Source organism: Pelobates fuscus, chromosome 4 (genome assembly GCF_036172605.1).
Source record: "Pelobates fuscus isolate aPelFus1 chromosome 4, aPelFus1.pri, whole genome shotgun sequence".
Classification (NCBI taxonomy): domain Eukaryota; kingdom Metazoa; phylum Chordata; class Amphibia; order Anura; family Pelobatidae; genus Pelobates; species Pelobates fuscus.
Window position 1 is genome coordinate 14,319,330 of NC_086320.1, and position 18,988 is coordinate 14,338,317.

General features: G+C 42.5%; 1 protein-coding gene across 1 annotated transcript; it reads left to right on the forward strand.

Annotated features, from left to right (window-relative positions):
• Positions 1-346: 346 nt before the first annotated feature.
• Positions 347-17,445, forward strand: LOC134608293 (mucin-2-like). Its single transcript, XM_063450993.1, has 4 exons — positions 347-628; positions 1,046-4,308; positions 15,567-15,652; positions 16,682-17,445. The coding sequence occupies exons 1-4, from the start codon at positions 474-476 to the stop codon at positions 16,781-16,783; spliced, it is 3,606 nt and encodes a 1,201-aa protein (XP_063307063.1). The 5' UTR covers positions 347-473; the 3' UTR covers positions 16,784-17,445.
• The last annotated feature ends 1,543 nt before the right edge of the window (positions 17,446-18,988 follow it).

The following is an 18,988-nucleotide window of genomic DNA, read 5'->3' on the forward strand; positions in this document are numbered from 1 at the left end:
TAGAAACTACAATAGCACCCACCACATCACTGGCTACTACAATAGAACCTGCAGGTGAGCCCCCAACATCACTAGCAACAACAATAGATATTACAACAGAGACTATTACAACATCAGCTAGTACAGTAACGACAATCACACCCACTACAGCACCAATACTGTCCACTGCAACAGAAACTACAATAGCACCCACCACATCACTGGCTACTACAACAGAAACTACAATAGCACCCACCACATCACTGGCTACTACAACAGAAACTACAATAGCACCCACCACATCACTGGCTACTACAACAGAAACTACAATAGCACCAACCACATCACTGGCTACTATAACAGAAACTACAACAGCACCCACCACATCACTAAATACTGACACAGAAACTACAAGTGAGCCCTCAACATCACTAGCAACAACAATAGATATTACAACAGAGACCATTACAACATCAGCTCGTACAGAAACGACAATGGCACCCACTACAGTGCTGGATACGACAACAGAAACTACATCTGAAGCCACTACAGCACCAATACTGTCCACTGCAGCAGAAACCACAGTGGCACCCACTACAACACCCAGCATAATAGAAACTACAACTGAACAAACTGCAACAACAATAACCTCTACTATGACAGAAACTACATCAGAACCCACCACATCACAATATACTACTACAGAAACTATTTCTGAGCCATCTACATCTTTAGCTACTGCAACGGAAATTACAGAAACCATTACATCAGCTACTACAAAAACTACAACAGCACCCACCACATCACTGGCTACTGACACAGAAACTACAAGAGAGCCAACAACATCACTAGCAACAACAATAGATATTACAACAGAGACCATTACAACATCAGCTAGCACAGAAACAACAATGGCACCCACTACAGTGCTGGATGCGACAACAGAAACTACATCTGAACCCACAACAGCACCTGTACAGTCCTCTGCAGCAGAAACAACAATGGCACCCACTACAACACTCAGCATAATAGAAACTACAACTCAACCAACTGCAACTCTAATAACCTCTACTATGACAGAAACTACAGCAGAACCCACCACTACTACAGAAACTATTTCTGAACCAACTACATCTTTAGCTCCCACAACAGTAATTACTGAACAAATTACATCATCAGCTTCTATAGAAACTACAATAGCACCCACCACATCACTGGCTACTACAACAGAAACTACAACAGCACCCACCACATCACTAAATACTGACACAGAAACTACAAGTGAGCCCTCAAAATCACTAGCAACAACAATAGATATTACAACAGAGACCATTACAACATCAGCTAGTACAGAAACAACAATGGCACCCACTACAGTGCTGGATACGACAACAGAAACTACATCTGAACCCACCACAGCACCAATACTGTCCACTGCAGCAGAAACCACAATGGCACCCACTACAACACCCAGCATAATAGAAACTACAACTCAACCAACTGCAACTCCAATAAGATCTACTATGACAGAAACTACAGCAGAACCCACCACTACTACAGAAACTATTTCTGAACCAACTACATCTTTAGCTCCCACTACAGAAATTACTGAAAGAATCACATCAACAGCTAATATAGTAACTACAATAGCACCCACCACATCGCTGACTACTACAACAGAAACTACAATAGCACCCACCACATCACTGGCTACTGACACAGAAACTACAAGTGAGCCCCCAACATCACTAGCAACCACAATAGATATTACAACAGAGACTATTTTAACATCAGCTAGTATAGAAACTACAATGGCACCCACTACAGTGCTGGGTACTACAACAGAAACTACATCTGAACCCACTGCAGCACCAGTACAGTCCACTGAAGCAGAAACAACAATGACACCCACTACAACACTCAGCATAATAAAAACTACAACTGAACCAACTGCAACTCCAATAACATCTACTATGACAGAAACTACAACAGAACTCACCACTATTACAGAAACAATTTCTGAATCATCTACATCTTTAACTACCTCAACAGTAATTACTGAAATAATTACATCAACAGCTAACATAGAAACTACAATAGCACCCACCACATCACTGGCTACTACAACAGAAACTACAAGTGAGCCCCCATCATCACTAGCAACAACAATAGATATTACAACAGAGACTGTTTTAACATCAGCTAGCACAGAAACGACAATGGAACCCACTACAGTGCAGGGTACGACAACAGAAACTACATCTGAACCCACTACAGCACCGATACTGTCCACTGCAGCAGAAACAACAATGGCACCCACTACAACACTCAGCATAATAGAAACTACAACTCAACCAACTGCAACTCTAATAACATCTACTATGACAGAAACTACAACAGAACCCACCACTACTACAGAAACTATTTCTGAACCATCTACATCTTTAGCTACTGCAACAGAAATTACATCTGAAACCATTACATCAGCTACTACACAAACTACAATAGTACCCACCACATCACTAAATACTACAACAGAAACTACAATAGCACCCACCACATCACTGGCTACTGACACAGAAACTACAATTGAGCCCCCAACATCACTAGCAACCACAATAGATATTACAGCAGAGACCATTACAACATCACCTACAACAGAAACTACAATAGCACCCACCACATCACTGGTTACTACTACAGAAACTAAAGCTGAACCATCTACATCTTTAGCTACTACAACAAAAAATACAACTGAAAAGATTAAAACTTCAACTACTACAGAAACTACAACACCACCTACTATAACTGAATCAACTTCTACACCAATAGTATCTAATATAACAGAAACTATAATGGAACCCACTGAAACAGTAACTACTACAAAATATATTACAATTGAGACACCTTCATCACCAGCCAATACAACAGAGAGTACAACCGAGTCCACAAACATTCTGAGTACTATAATGGAATCTACAATCGCACCCTCCACAACAATAACTAGTACTAGAGAAACTATAACGGATTCCCCTGTAACACCAATAATGCCGCTTAGAACAGAGCCTACAGCAACACCCAACTCAACACTTACTACTACAATAGAAACTACAACTAAACCTGCTACACCACTTGCTGCTACAACTGAATTTACAGCTCAGTCCACCATAACGTTTGCAACTTCAACTGAGAGTACATCTGTATCCAAAGCAGCAGTGTTGACTACAACTAACAGGGCAACACAGGTCTCTACAACTCTGTCCACTAGAAATGCATCCACTACAGCAGTAGATTCTACACCATACTCTACAGCTGCAACCACAACAACTCTGGCTACTACAATAAAAAATACAGCTCAGTCACCTACAACACTGGCTACTACACCAGAATCTATAAATGCATTCACTATAACAGAAACTCCAACTGAGTCAACCACAATGCCACATAATACAACGGAAACTACAAATGCATCCACTACAACACACACTGCAATGGAAACTACAGTGGGGCCCATCACAACACTAACTACTACAACAGAAGATACAGCGGTATTCACCACAAGTATAGCTCCTACAACAGAAACTGAAAGAGAAACAAATTCTACATCAGTACCCACCACAACACCCAACTCTACAGCTGCACCAACAACAATGGACACTACAACAGAATCCATTACAACACTATCTACTTCAACAGAAACTACAGTGGCTCTCACCACAGCTATAGCTGCTACAACACAAACTACAAGTGAAACTAATTCTACAACTGGACCCACCACAACACTTGCTCCAACATCCAACTTTACAGCTGAACCACTAACAATGGCCACTACAACAGAATCCATTACAACACAGGTTACTACAACAAAAACTAAAGCTGAGTCCTCAGCAATTTCACCATATACCACAAATACTACAACTGAGTCCCCTACAACTTTGGCTACTACATCAGAAACCTCAACAGAACCCACTACAACAAAGTCTACAACAGCAGAAAAGATGACAGATTCCACTACAACACAGGCTACAACAAAAACTACACCTGAGTCCACAGCAGTTCCACATACTATTGCAAAAACTACAACTGAGTTCTCTACAACACTGGATGATACAACAGGAAATACAACATTTGCTGCATCTACGTCCACTAGAGCAGCAGCAACTACAATAACAACTCCAGCTGAGCTCGGCACTGGCACCTTATCACATCCAACAAATTCCTTCCCGGCACCAAATACGACTTCTGTGATTAATACCAGCATTAAATTCAACAACACTACTAGAGGGATAGAAACAATTTATTCCACTGCCTCACAGACAAGCACAGCAAGTGAGTAATGCACCATTGCAGTACATTAATCCAGTACATGTATACGTTTAACCTTATAAAGATCCTAGTTAAACATGTCTCGCATGACCCTCTCTTAGATGTTATACTGCTTCAGTGGTTATCTTTAAAGACTTTGGGCTTAAACAATAGCTTTGGATATGTATTTCACTTGGTGTACTTAACTGCACAGTGAACATTTTATAACCCCGAAGCGCTTGTTTACACATTTGTTCTATTCTGTTACTAATAAGTTCATCCAAGCTACCTTCAGCCCACCTACCTCTGCAGAGCTCTGATCGCTGTCTAGGGGGTCTTCCTGTCAACCCAGGTAGTCTACCTACAGCCAATCACGGTGATCTGAGATCAATGTTACAATACTGAGACATTGTATCTACCCATCGGCAGAGAGATCATTGCTAAACTGTGCTAAAAGTGTTAAGACTTGTTAAAAAAAAAAAAATAATGTTTTTTTTTTAAACCCTTTCAGTGCTGATCACAGTTAACCATTTTCATTAGAATGATTGGTACATTAGTACTTAGTACTAATTAGTATTATTAGTACTAATAATATTTTTTTTAAGGTCAAAACATTTATAAACTGATAAAGACGTCAGTTGAGGTTGATACGTTGCTGTGTTCTCCAATCCCTTATATACACACCTTGAGTGCCTGTACATTTTGCTTTTTCTATTCGACTCCTGTCTGACAATTTTTTTTCAAAAGTAGATTCCAAGCCAAAGCAACGGCATAGACGAATTACTTATTAAATTTAAAGGTGTAGCGGACTCCGGGTAACCCGACTGGTTACCTCCGCTAATTCCTTCCCTCAGCCACTCTGGAACCACTTAAAGTACAAGGACACCCATTGCCCCCAGTAACTGGACGAGACACGGCTCTGGGAGTACAACACAGACAATGCTTTATTGGTACAGGCTTTACTTGTACACAGACCCCGCAGGGGGTCTCCATTCAAGTCAGTACAAGCCCCAGGCTCGAGGGATAACCATCTCCCGTTCTGGGAGATAAAAACAGCACAACAATTACAAACAGTAAGGCACATTACATACATTGGGGAACTTAGGGGGCTCCACGCCCCGGGAAGGAAATAGGCACACACAGGGAACATACATCTCTGCATAGTCCCGGGTCCCAGCTAGGATCCCTGCAAACAGTGGAGCTATCGAATGTACAGATCCTGAGAAATCATTGTGTAGATTCTGGGCTTGGTGCTCTGTACATCCCCGAAAACAGTTCCACGGAATAACTTGGTTTAGGCCGGTCAATTCAAACTTCATGCCTAAACCAAGCAGTGGCCAATCAGGAGATAGGTGCAAACCAATCTGTATCAATTGGTGCTCAGGCAGGGGAGGCGTTCCACCAGCAAATCGGGAAAAAGGGCACAAAACCAAATGTGCCAATCGGTGCTCGGGGCAGGGAGGTGTTTCGCCAGCCAATCAGGAGAAAGGGCACAAAACCAGTTTAAATGGTAGCCCTTCTACTATTGGCCGGCATGGACTTCTAGGCAGCTAGTAGGACCATGCAGCTGTGAAGCCGACTCACAGTTAGAGGGATATCTCCATGAGAGAGCGCTCTTTGGGCAGCTATGAGCCTGGACTCATAGCTCCTGGGTAGGGAGCCCCCGCAGCCGCTGTCTGCCCTGCTAACAGCCCGGCTGCAGGCAGGAGGCTCCTGGACCTCCCCAGACAGTGATTATGGCTCCTTTAGGAGCAGGTAGGGTGATCCCCCGCAGGAAAAAGGATCTAGTCTCTTTGTCTCCCAGGCACAGAAATCCCGTCAACATAGCCAGTCCCCATATGTGTCCCCACCAACTTCAGGAACCCCACACCAGTACATTTGCCCATTCGTGAGGCTCTTGTGCGAACCCTAGGCAAGGGAAGCATCTACTTTCGGGATACGAATGCGCCCCCAGGGGAGCATTTATTAATTACTTCCCTTGCGGTTTCGCACTTATGTTAGTGGTGTGAACGTTCTAATTGATTGGTGTGAACACTCTAATGGGGCACCGGGATGGTCCACGTTTGGGAGACGAATGGGTTCCGTTCGTATGAATGCTCCCAAATGGAGAACAAGGCACCGCACACGAAACACACAGGGAAACACATGAATAAGCAGGGGGCACATGTGGGTATGGCACTCAGTGACGGCGATCCATTACAAAAGGTAGACTGCTTTTCAAACAATATATTCCATTGAAGCAGACATGATATGGCATCAAATTCTATAAATTATGCAAATCCACTACTGGGTATACATTACTGGGTATACATACCATCCAGGATGCTCTGATTCTATAAGCACACATGGCAAGATTGTGTGGGAACTATTGAATCACTCTGTGTACGACTTTTTACGTTAGTTTGATTTTTGTGGATTTCCCTGGCCTTGGAAAATCACTTTGTCAAATTTCCAAGTATGAAGACTAAAATGGTCATGCCATATATTTCATTCTGTAACTTTTCAAATCCCCATAAAACCTGTACATGGGAGTACTGTTGTACTTGTGAGTGTGAGTGGTTTAGAGCACTAAAATGTATAATGATATCAGTAAAAGTGTACTTCACACTAAGAACACTAGGTGGCAGTAAAACAATTTTTATCGATAATCCAAATTTTTATTTTATTTTACTTGTTATTTTTTATTGAGAAAGAGCAAAAGGCACCAATATATTTTGGATAAATAATTAAATAATAATTATTATAAATAATGAATTAAATAAATACAAAATCTCAAAACGTGCATATAATAATTACCTCATCACAAAAAAAATTATACATCACATTGCTCCAATTTCCAATTACAGTCGTGCTCAAAAATGTTGCCTACCCTTGGAGAATTGGTAATATATGTACCATTTTTAAAGAAAACATAAGTGAACATGCAAAACAGATTTCTTTTATTTGTTATGAATTCATATTTAACTGTAGGTCATAAAAAAATGGCGCAATCATAAAACAAAACATGTCAACAAAGAAAACAATAAAGTGACCCCTGTTCAAAAGTCTGCGTACCCTCCGTTCTCAATACTGTGTATTGCCCCCTTTAGCATCAATGACAGCGTACAGTCTTTTGTAATAGTTGTCTGAGGCCCCTATCTCTTGCAGGTGGTATAGCTGCCCATTCAGGTCAGGCAAAGTCTTTGGTCGTCTTACGTGAACCGCACGTTTGAAATCTCCACAGAGTGGCTTGATGATATTAAGGTCAGGAGACTGTGATGGCCATTCCAGAACCATCACATTTTTCTGATGTAACCACTGGAGGGTTAACTTGGCCTTGTGCTTAGGGTCATTGTCATGCTGGAAAGTCCAAGCGCATCCCATGCGCAGCCTTTGTGTAGAATAATTAAAATTGTCTGCTAGTGTTTTCTGATAACATGCTGCATTCATCTTGCCATTAATTTACACAAGATTCCCCATGCCTTTAAAGCTCACACACCCCAAAACATCAGCGAGCCACCATCATGCTTCACAGTGGAGATGGTATTATTTTCACTTTAGGCCTGGTTGACCCCCCTCCAAACAAAGCGCTTATGGTTGTGCTCTGCAGCGGTCCTCCCGCCCCACCACCTGCTCCCTTAATCCTATTCCCTCGCATCTCTGTCTCCTTCTCTTGCTTTGCCTCTCACTAAAATTCTCAATCTCGCCTCTGGCATTTTTCCATCACCCTTCAAACATGCAAATGTAACCCTGATTCTAAAAGAGCCCAACCTTGACCCTAACGCCCTGTCAAACTACTGCCATTTGCGTCCAAGATCCTTGAAAGACTTGTGTATGTGAGATTGACAGACTTACTCGAGTCCAACTCTCTGCTCGACCCACTTCAGTCTGGTTTCCGCGCTAAGCACTCTGTGGAAATGTCTCTGACCAAAGTGTCAAACGATCTGCTCGTTGCCAAATCTCAATGTCACTATTCTATCCTAATTCTCCTTGACCTTTCCGCTGCTTTTGATACTGTTGATTGTCAACAGCTTCTTCTCATCCTCCGTAGTCTCGGTCTACGAGATATTGCTCTCTCCCTGTGCTCCTCCTACCTCTCCCACCACTCTTTTGGTGTTTCTTTTTCTGGCACTGCCTCTTCCCCGCAACCCATTTCTGTTGGTGTCCCCCATGGTTCAGTCCTTGGTCCCCTACTGTTCTTGAGCTATACTGCCTCCCTTGGTAAACTTATCACTTCTATGCGGATGACAATTAAATTTATCTCTCCTCCTCTAATCTCTCCCCGCCCCTCTTGACTAGTGTCTCTGACTGCCTCTCTGCTATTTATAACTAGATGGCTGCCCACTTCCTTAAGTTCAACTTGTCCAAAACAGAACTTCTGGTCTTTCCTTCCTCAAGTGTTGCTACTACCGTTTCTGTCTCCCTCCACGTTAATGGTGCTACCATCAGCTCCACCACGCAGGCTCGCTGCCTAGGTGTTCTCTTTGACTCAGACCTTTACTTCACCCCTCATGTCCAGTGGATCGCCAAATCCTGCTGCTTCCATCTCAAAAACATTGCGCGCCTCCGCCCCTACTTAACGCAAGATGGGGCTAAGGTGCTGGTCTATGCCACTGTCCTCTCTCACCTTGACTACTGCAATCCGCTTTTCAGTGGTCTTACATGCACCCAACTCCCCCCATTGCAGTCTATAATGAATGCGGTGGCGAGCAGGGCCCGCCATTAGGGGGTGACAACCATGATGGTTGTCATGGGGCCCGGCGGTCCTTGGGGGCCCGGACTGCACAGGTAATCCTCTGCATGCCCGGGCCCCCAGCTCTTCAATCTGCATATATATATAGCAAGTCCCGCTATGTATTTATGCCTCTGTGGGCCCAGGATATACTTACCTTCCCCTCCAGCACTCTCGCGAGCCACAGCAGTAAAGCGTTGACGCGGGTTGTCATGATAAAGCTCCTTGGCATGCAATGCATGCTGGGCTCGCATAGAGCAGTGGCTGGCAGGAGGGAGAACATGGAGGGAGTCTGCTGGGCTCCTCCTTGCTGGCCCAACAAGCGGAGCCACCAGACAACCAGGGAATCCAGTGTCCCCCTCCCTGGCTACAGGTAAAATTCTACATTAAAAAAAAAACAACCTCCCAGCAGCATTTGTCACACATTCACCACACACATACATCAAACAGACAAAATGCATCCACTACAAAACCATACACATCATCCACTACACAACCATATGCATCATCCACTACACAACCACACAAACTGCATCTACTACACAGCTACACACATCCTCCACTACACAACCACACACCTCATCAACTACACAACCATACACATCATCCACTACACAACCTTACACATCATCCACTACACAACCACACACATCATCCAATACACAACCTCACACATCATCCACTAAACAACCACACACATCATCCACTACACAACCATACACATCATCCACTACACAACCATACACATCATCCATTACACAACCACACAAATTGCATCCACTACACAGCCACACACATCATCCACTACACAACCATATACATAATCCACTACACAACCACACAAACTGCATCCACTACACAACCATACACATCATCCACTACACAACCATTCACATCATCCTCTACATCCACACACATCATCCACTACACAACCATACACATCATCCGCTACACAAATACACACACTGCATCCACAACACATTCATAAACGTCATCAACTACACAACCATACACATCATCCACTACATGCACACACACACTGCATCCACTACACAACCACACACTGCATCCATTTCACAAATACACACTCTGCATCCACTACACATCCATACACATCATCCACTACATAAACACACAAACCGCATCCATTACACAACCACACACTGCATCCACTACACAACCACACACACTGTATCCACTACACAACCACACACATCATCCACTACACAAATACACACACTGCATCCACTACACAACCACACACTGCATCCACTACACAACCACACACACTGCATCCACTACACAACCACACACATCATCCACTACACAAATACACACACTGCAGCCACTACACAACCACACACATCATCCACTACACAATTACACACACTGAATCCACTACACAACCACACACATCATCCACTACATAAACACACAAACTGCATCCACTACCCAACCACACACATCATCCACTACACAAACACACATCATCCACCATATAAACACACACACTGCATCCACTATGATAACGCTCCTTGGCACGCAATGCATGCTGGGCTCGCATAGAGCAGTGGCTGGCAGGAGGGAGAACATGGAGGGAGTCTGCTGGGCTCCTCCTTGCTGGCCCAACAAGCGGAGCCACCAGACAACCACATCCATACACCTCATCCACTACATAAACACACAAACCGCATCCATTACACAACCACACACTGCATCCACTACACAACCACACACACTGCATCCACTACACAACCACACACATCATCCACTACACAAATACACACTGCATCCACTACCCAACCACACACATCATCCACTACACAAACACACATCATCCACCACATAAACACACACACTGCATTCACTATGATAATGCTCCTTGGCATGCAATGCATGCTGGGCTCGCATAGAGCAGTGGCTGGCAGGAGGGAGAACATGGAGGGAGTCTGCTGGGCTCCTCCTTGCTGGCCCAACAAGCGGAGCCACCAGACAACCACATCCATACACATCATCCACTACATAAACACACAAACCGCATCCATTACACAACCACACACTGCATCCACTACACAACCACACACACTGCATCCACTACACAACCACACACATCATCCACTACACAAATACACACACTGCATCCACTACACAACCACACACTGCATCCACTACACAACCACACACACTGCATCCACTACACAACCACACACTGCATCCACTACACAACCACACACACTGCATCCACTACACAACCACACACATCATCCACTTCACAAATACACACACTGCAGCCACTACACAACCACACACATCATCCACTACACAATTACACACACTGAATCCACTACACAACCACACACATCATCCACTACATAAACACACAAACTGCATCCACTACCCAACCACACACATCATCCACTACACAAACACACATCATCCACCACATAAACACACACACTGCATCCACTACACAACCATACACATAATCCACCACATAAACACACACACTGCATCCACTACACAACCACACACATCATCCACTACACAACCACACTAACTGCATCCACTACACAACCATACACATCATCCACTACACAACCAAACAAACTGCATCCACTACACAACCACACACATCATCCACTACACAACCATACACATAATGCACTACATAAACACACAAACTGCATCCACTACACACATCATCCACTACACACACACACATAGCATCCACTACACAAACACACACTCTGCATTAACTATACACACACTACATCCACTACACAAACACACGCTCTGCATTCACTATTCACATACTACATCCAGTACACAAACACACACTCTGCATTCACTATACACACAATACATCCACTATACACACACACTCTGTCCACTACACAAACATACAATCTGAATCAACTATAAACATCGTATCCACTTTACTCACGCACTTTGTTTCCACTACACACATTCTATAGCCACTATACACACACAAACAAATTCAGTACACACACACTTCATCCCTGTGGGTGGATTTGGGGGCGGGTCATGTGGGCGGACTTGGGGGCGGGCTGGTGGCAGCCCTGGTGGCGAGGATCATCTTTCTTTCCGCCCGCACCTCCCACACCTAACCCCTCTGTCAGTCCCTGCATTGGCTTCCCGTAAGATATAGGGCCCAATATAAAATTCTGGTTCTTGCTTTTAAATCTCTACATAATGCTGCTCCCACCTTTCTATCCTCCCTAATACTCAAGTATGTCCCGTCTAGGCCACTACGCTCTGCCGAAGACCTGCGTCTTTCCTCTATTCGTACTCCCACGACTATTCACTCCTCTCCAAGACTTCTCTAGGGCTGCACCGTCACTGTGGAACTCCCTTCGCTTTTCTGTTAGACGCACACCCAGTCTCCATTCCTTCAAAAAATCATTAAAAACTAACTTTTCCACAAAAGCATATCAATTAAACTGTTAATGGCTCCCAACTGATTCATCGCCTGCAACTGTCATTTAAAAATGAAACACACTAAGTCTTCATTGAATACTATTCTACTAATCCACTTCCCTAATACTTTTAATACCTTTTATGTCACTATACCCCACTCCCTCTAGCAAATACACTCATTGAGCAGGGCCTTCAACCCTTCTGTTTCTGTGCATCAAACTTGTCTGGTTACAATTACATGTTTATTAGTCCACCCATTGTAAAGCGCTACGGAATTTGTTGGCGCTATATAAATATAATAATAATGATACAATAATAATAAAGCTCTATTTTGGTCTCATCTCTCTAAATTACACTGTGCCAGAAGCTGTGAGGCATGTCAATGTGTTGTCGAGCATATTGTAGCATTTTTGTGGCATTGGTGCAGTAAAGGCTTCTTTCTGGCAATTCGGCAATGCAGCTAATTTTTGTTCGAGTATCGTCGTATTGTGCTCTTTGAAACAACCACACCGTCTTTTTCCAGAACAGCCTGTATTTCTCCTGAGGTTACTTGTGGGTTTTTCTTTGTATCCCGAACAATTCTTCTGGCAGTTGTGACTGAAATCTTTCTTGCTTTACCTGATCGTGGCTTGATATCGAGAGATCCCTGAATTTTCCACTTTTTAATAAGTGATTGAACAGTACTGACTGGCATTTTCAAGGCTCTCAAAATATTTTTATATTCTTTTCCATCTTTATAAAGTTCCATTACCTTGTTGTTTTTTTACATTTATTTTGTGCGCCTCATGGCTCAGTATCTAGCCTGCTCAGTGCATCCACATGAGAGCTAAAAAACGTATTGACTATTTATACACAGACACTAATTGCAATTTAAAAAAAACACAGGTGTGGAAAATTAACATTTAATTGCCATTTTAACCTTTGTGTGTCACTTTGTGTGTCAAGGCCAAACATTCAAGGGTATGTAAACTTTTAACCAAGGCTATTTGGGTGATTTCTGTCATCATTATGATTTAAAAAGGAGCCAAACAACTATGTGATAAGAAACGGCTTCATATGATCACTATCCTTTAATACAATAATTTTTTTGCATGATGAGTAATATTTTTTAAATCAATGCCAAAATTTGACAATTTCTGCCAGGGGATGCAAACTTTTGAGCATAAATGTATCTTCTCTCTGGCTCCATCTCTTCACATTATTTCAGCTGTGAAAGAGACTTTATATCTGGGAGTCCATTTATACAATATATAATAGCTGCCTCTGAAACAGCAAGTTTATGTATTTATTTAATAGTGTATCATTATTACATAGACACCCTGTTATATTGTAAGAACATCTTGCATTCGTGGAGCTTATCCTTTTATGCAAGCTTTTTATATGAACTTCTCATCACGCTGGAGCTCTGTTATATAGTGTGAACCTCTGAGCATACTGGAGCTCTGTTATATAGTGTGAACCTCTGAGCATACTGGAGCTCTGTTATATAGTGTGAACCTCTGAGCATACTGGAGCTCTGTTATATAAGATTCTCTGTTTATTCAAGCTCTGTTATGCTGTAACAGTTTCTCACTTTATGGGAGCTCTGTTATATATGCACTTCTCATCATGCTGGAGCTCTGTTATATAGTATGAGCTTCTCACCATACCGGAGCTCTGTTATATAGTATGAGCTTCTCACCATACCGGAGCTCTGTTATATAGTATGAGCTTCTCACCATACCGGAGCTCTGTTATTTAGTATGAGCTTCTCACCATACAGGAGCTCTGTTATATAGTATGAGCTTCTCACCATACCGGAGCTCTGTTATATAGTATGAGCTTCTCAACATACCGGAGCTCTGTTATATAGTATGAGCTTCTCATCATGCTGGAGCTCTGTTATATAGTATGAGCTTCTCACCATACCGGAGCTCTGTTATATAGTATGAGCTTCTCACCATACCGGAGCTCTGTTATATAGTATGAGCTTCTCACCATACCGGAGCTCTGTTATTTAGTATGAGCTTCTCACCATACAGGAGCTCTGTTATATAGTATGAGCTTCTCACCATACCGGAGCTCTGTTATATAGTATGAGCTTCTCAACATACCGGAGCTCTGTTATATAGTATGAGCTTCTCACCATACCGGAGCTCTGTTATATAGTATGAGCTTCTCACCATACCGGAGCTCTGTTATTTAGTATGAGCTTCTCACCATACCGGAGCTCTGTTATTTAGTATGAGCTTCTCACCATACCGGAGCTCTGTTATATAGTATGAGCTTCTCACCATACCGGAGCTCTGTTATATAGTATGAGCTTCTCACCATACCGGAGCTCTGTTATATAGTATGAGCTTCTCACCATACCGGAGCTCTGTTATTTAGTATGAGCTTCTCACCATACAGGAGCTCTGTTATATAGTATGAGCTTCTCACCATACCGGAGCTCTGTTATATAGTATGAGCTTCTCACCATACCGGATGCTCTGTTATATAGTATGAGCTTCTCACCATACCGGAGCTCTGTTATATAGTATGAGCTTCTCACCATACCGGAGCTCTGTTATTTAGTATGAGCTTCTCACCATACCGGAGCTCTGTTATATAGTATGAGCTTCTCACCATACCGGAGCTCTGTTATATAGTATGAGCTTCTCACCATACCGGAGCTCTGTTATATAGTATGAGCTTCTCACCATACCGGAGCTCTGTTATATAGTATGAGCTTCTCACCATACCGGAGCTCTGTTATATAGTATGAGCTTCTCACCATACCGGAGCTCTGTTATATAGTATGAGCTTCTCACCATACCGGAGCTCTGTTATATAGTATGAGCTTCTCACCATACCGGAGCTCTGTTATATAGTATGAGCTTCTCACCATACCGGAGCTCTGTTATATAGTATGAGCTTCTCACCATACCGGAGCTCTGTTATTTAGTATGAGCTTCTCACCATACCGGAGCTCTGTTGTATTGTGCCAGCTTGTTGCTTTATGGGTTCCAATCCTGCTGATGGATAGCTAAGGGTAGTTTTTGGAGAGTGCAGCCCTAGAACGCTCTCAGATTTGTGGTTATGTTTGGTAGGATCTGTATGTTAGTATAATTGGGATTAATATTTATAATCATGTCTATTTATTTATTAACAGCAACTGCAGTGCTTAACTTCAAAATACGGAGCTCTGCCCTCGTCGAAGAAAACGTGGATGATGTAATATATGCCCTATTAAATAAGGTAATTTTAAGAGTTTAATGCTAAATTATAATTATTCAGCAAGTGATATAAGCACATATGGCAGGCTCATTGAAGTGGTCTGGGTGCACTGTCGCAGGTCTCTTAACCCTGCAATGGTAATTATTGCATTTTTGATAACCTTGGGAGGGGGATAGGGGGGGGGGGGGGCGGCAAGGGAGGAGGGCACTATCGGGATCTATAGTGACAGGAAAACAACTTTGTTTTTTTGGCACTATAGTTAACCCTCTAAAGGGGAACTGTCAGTTACCAGGATTTTAGATATTAGATTTACTTATACCTATATTTCATATATATGCATATGATCTTTGTGAAAAGTCAAACTAAATGTAGAAATCTGCATCTCTCTATTCTGCACCTGGGCACCTCCATCTTAGCTTCCTGTCAATCATTTTTATAAACTCTGTATTTTACATCTGGAAGTCAGCATAGAGAGAGCAGACAGAGAAGAGGAGACGTTGAACAATGTTACTGTATATCCTCTTCATTTACTTTAATGGAATGGGCTTTCTTAGTGGTCTTGCTCGATTACTAGGAGGCTTGGAGGATCTCCAACAGGGCTGTCATGATGAGCGGGTATTCCCACCCATTGTGTCACCTCCATCTTCACGCACCCACTCCACCTGGAGCACAATACTGCTCTACTAAAGCCATATCTGCAGTACTGGCTGATGGTACTCCGTAGATTCTGGAATAATGCCACTTTGCCCACTGGAATAAATTGCATATACGGGATTAATAATATTAATAATGATAATAATAATGTCATCCTTTCAGTACAATAATTGTCTTACAGTAGGGAGTAGGGAATCAGTATTTCATGAGGTGCATGTTACAATAAGGAATGCTACAGGTCATGCTGATTAAATTAGGTAAGAGTTAGTGTTAGGGCCTCTAGGTTTTGGTTAAAATAATTATTTTCTGTATTATTTTATGATTCATGTTTTGCTAGTTTTATACTAAAGTTAGACATTTTTATGACTATGTCTCAAAATTCCTCTGTTTCCACAGACTTGCTCCATATTTATTCTGGAACTCAACAGCAGGGATGTGACTTTAACCTGGGGGACAAATCGGACATCAGTGAATTGTGCCTCAATGGGGATAATCTAATCACTTAGAGAGACTCGGCGAGACAGTAATAATTTATTTGCACTATTTTTTTCACTACCCTGGGAGGGTCGCTAGTCATTGGTCAAGGCCAAGTCATTGACCTGGCACATAATCTATCAGCCAGGGAATTGTCTGTACCAGTGTGCATAGAATGGGGGTTATAACTGCTAAAATAATGAACACGTGCTGGTGAGGACAGTGTGTATTACTAACTGTGAAGAGGACACATTAACGTTTCTAATTTAGAGAAAATACATTTATATTTTATTATACTATTACACTTTGTTACTATACTGCTGCTAATACAAGAAATGGCTGTGTAACTAAGGGGGAAGATACTAGTTAAACGTCTATGAACAAGGCTTAATTTAATATCTATTTAAGTTCTGTATATAATTTTGACTCTATAAAAAGGTATTGGGGTGGAAAGAGGTATAAGGATCTAGGATTTACTATTTAACCATAATCATTTGTTTCATTTGTCTATTCCAAAAATGAGCCATTGGCCACCATCCTTCCCCTGAGGAGCTGTCTTCAGGCTGAGCTCTGAGTATACCCTTACTGTTGTTACTTGTTTAATGTTTTTGTCACTTGTGCAAATACGAGGCTTTCTAACATTCCATTGATAAAGACTATAAAAGTACTGGGTGAAATTAATTGGATTGGCATTCTTGTGTCTCATTGTTACACTCAATAAACGTTGGATAAGAGACACCTTGGGCGGCAGTTATTTCAATAATGATTAATTATGATTATTATATGCACTTAGAAATAAGTCCATAACAAATCTCAAGTTATAATTTTTTCCACAGCAGTCAATCAGATCCACAGCTTATTTGTCAAAGAAGAACTTTCACTTCTAACATGTTAACACAATCAGATAGCAAACTAAAAGAGAGCTGTTGGTTGTGCCAAAATTAGTTTTAACATTATTTATACAATTCTTTTTATTTTAAATTGCATGTTTTTCCAGATATTATATAAATCAGTAAGTTACTGGAGTTCCAAGAGAAAATGCCAAGTGTGCACGAGTGATTTCTCTTTCAGATTCCTGGGTGTGCAAGTACAAGTCCTGTAAGATATAGAGCTCAATTTAAAATTCTGGCTCTTGCTTTCAAATCTCTTCATGATGCTGCTCCCACCTATCTATCCTCACTAATACACAAGTATGCCCCATCTAGGCCCTTACAATCTGCTGAAGACTTACGTCTATCTTCTGTCCGTACTCCCACCTCTGATGCTCGCCTTCAAGATTTCTCTAGGGCTGTAACGTTCCTGTGGAACTCGCTTCCCTCCATTAGATGCTGACCCGGTCTCCACTCCTTCAAAAAATCGTTAAAAACCCACTTCTTCATAAAAGCGTATAAATTAAACTGTTAATAGCTCCCGACTGATCCCTCTCTTGCAACTGTCATTAGTCTAATACTATACTTACCTTTTGTGTCACTTTACCCCACTCCCTCTAGCATGTAAACTCACTGAGCAGGGCCCTCAATCCCTCTGTTACTGTCACTATACCCCACTCCCTCTAACATGCAAACTCACTGAGCAGGAACCTCAATCCCTCTGTTACTGTCACTATACCCCACTCCCTCTAGCATGTAAACTCACTGAGCAGGCCCTCAATCCCTCTGTTACTGTGTCACTTAACCCCACTCCCTCTAGCATGTAAGCTCATTGAGCAGGGCCCTCAACCCCTCTGTTCCTGTGTGTCCAACTTGTCTGGTTACAACTACATTTCTGTTCGTCCACCGACTGTAAAGTGCTGCGGAATTTGTTGGCGCTTGTAACGGATCGCCTGGCACCCCGACTGGGTACCTCTGTTAAAGGATGCTCCTAGCGTTTCCTGAGGACTCCAAGCACTCTGGCAGACACCACAATCACCGAATCTGAGAAGCATATGAATCCTCTCAAGCCTCTGAATGCTGTAGACAGTTGAATAGGAACCATACGAATAGGTTTGCACTTCTAGCAGTCAAACTGGAACAGCATGCAATAAATCCTCCCCCAATAATGAGACGACACTTCACTTTGAGGGTTAAACAGGAACTCTGGACTGGCACATCCAGCCTGGCTTTTATTACACTTGTACACTTACAGGCCACACCCAGGGGGAGGCATAAAATAACCAATGGCATATGTGACGAAGCGCCCTTCGCCACTTTGTCCTGGAGAGGCCTGCTTGCCTGCCTCCTCCCCTGTGAC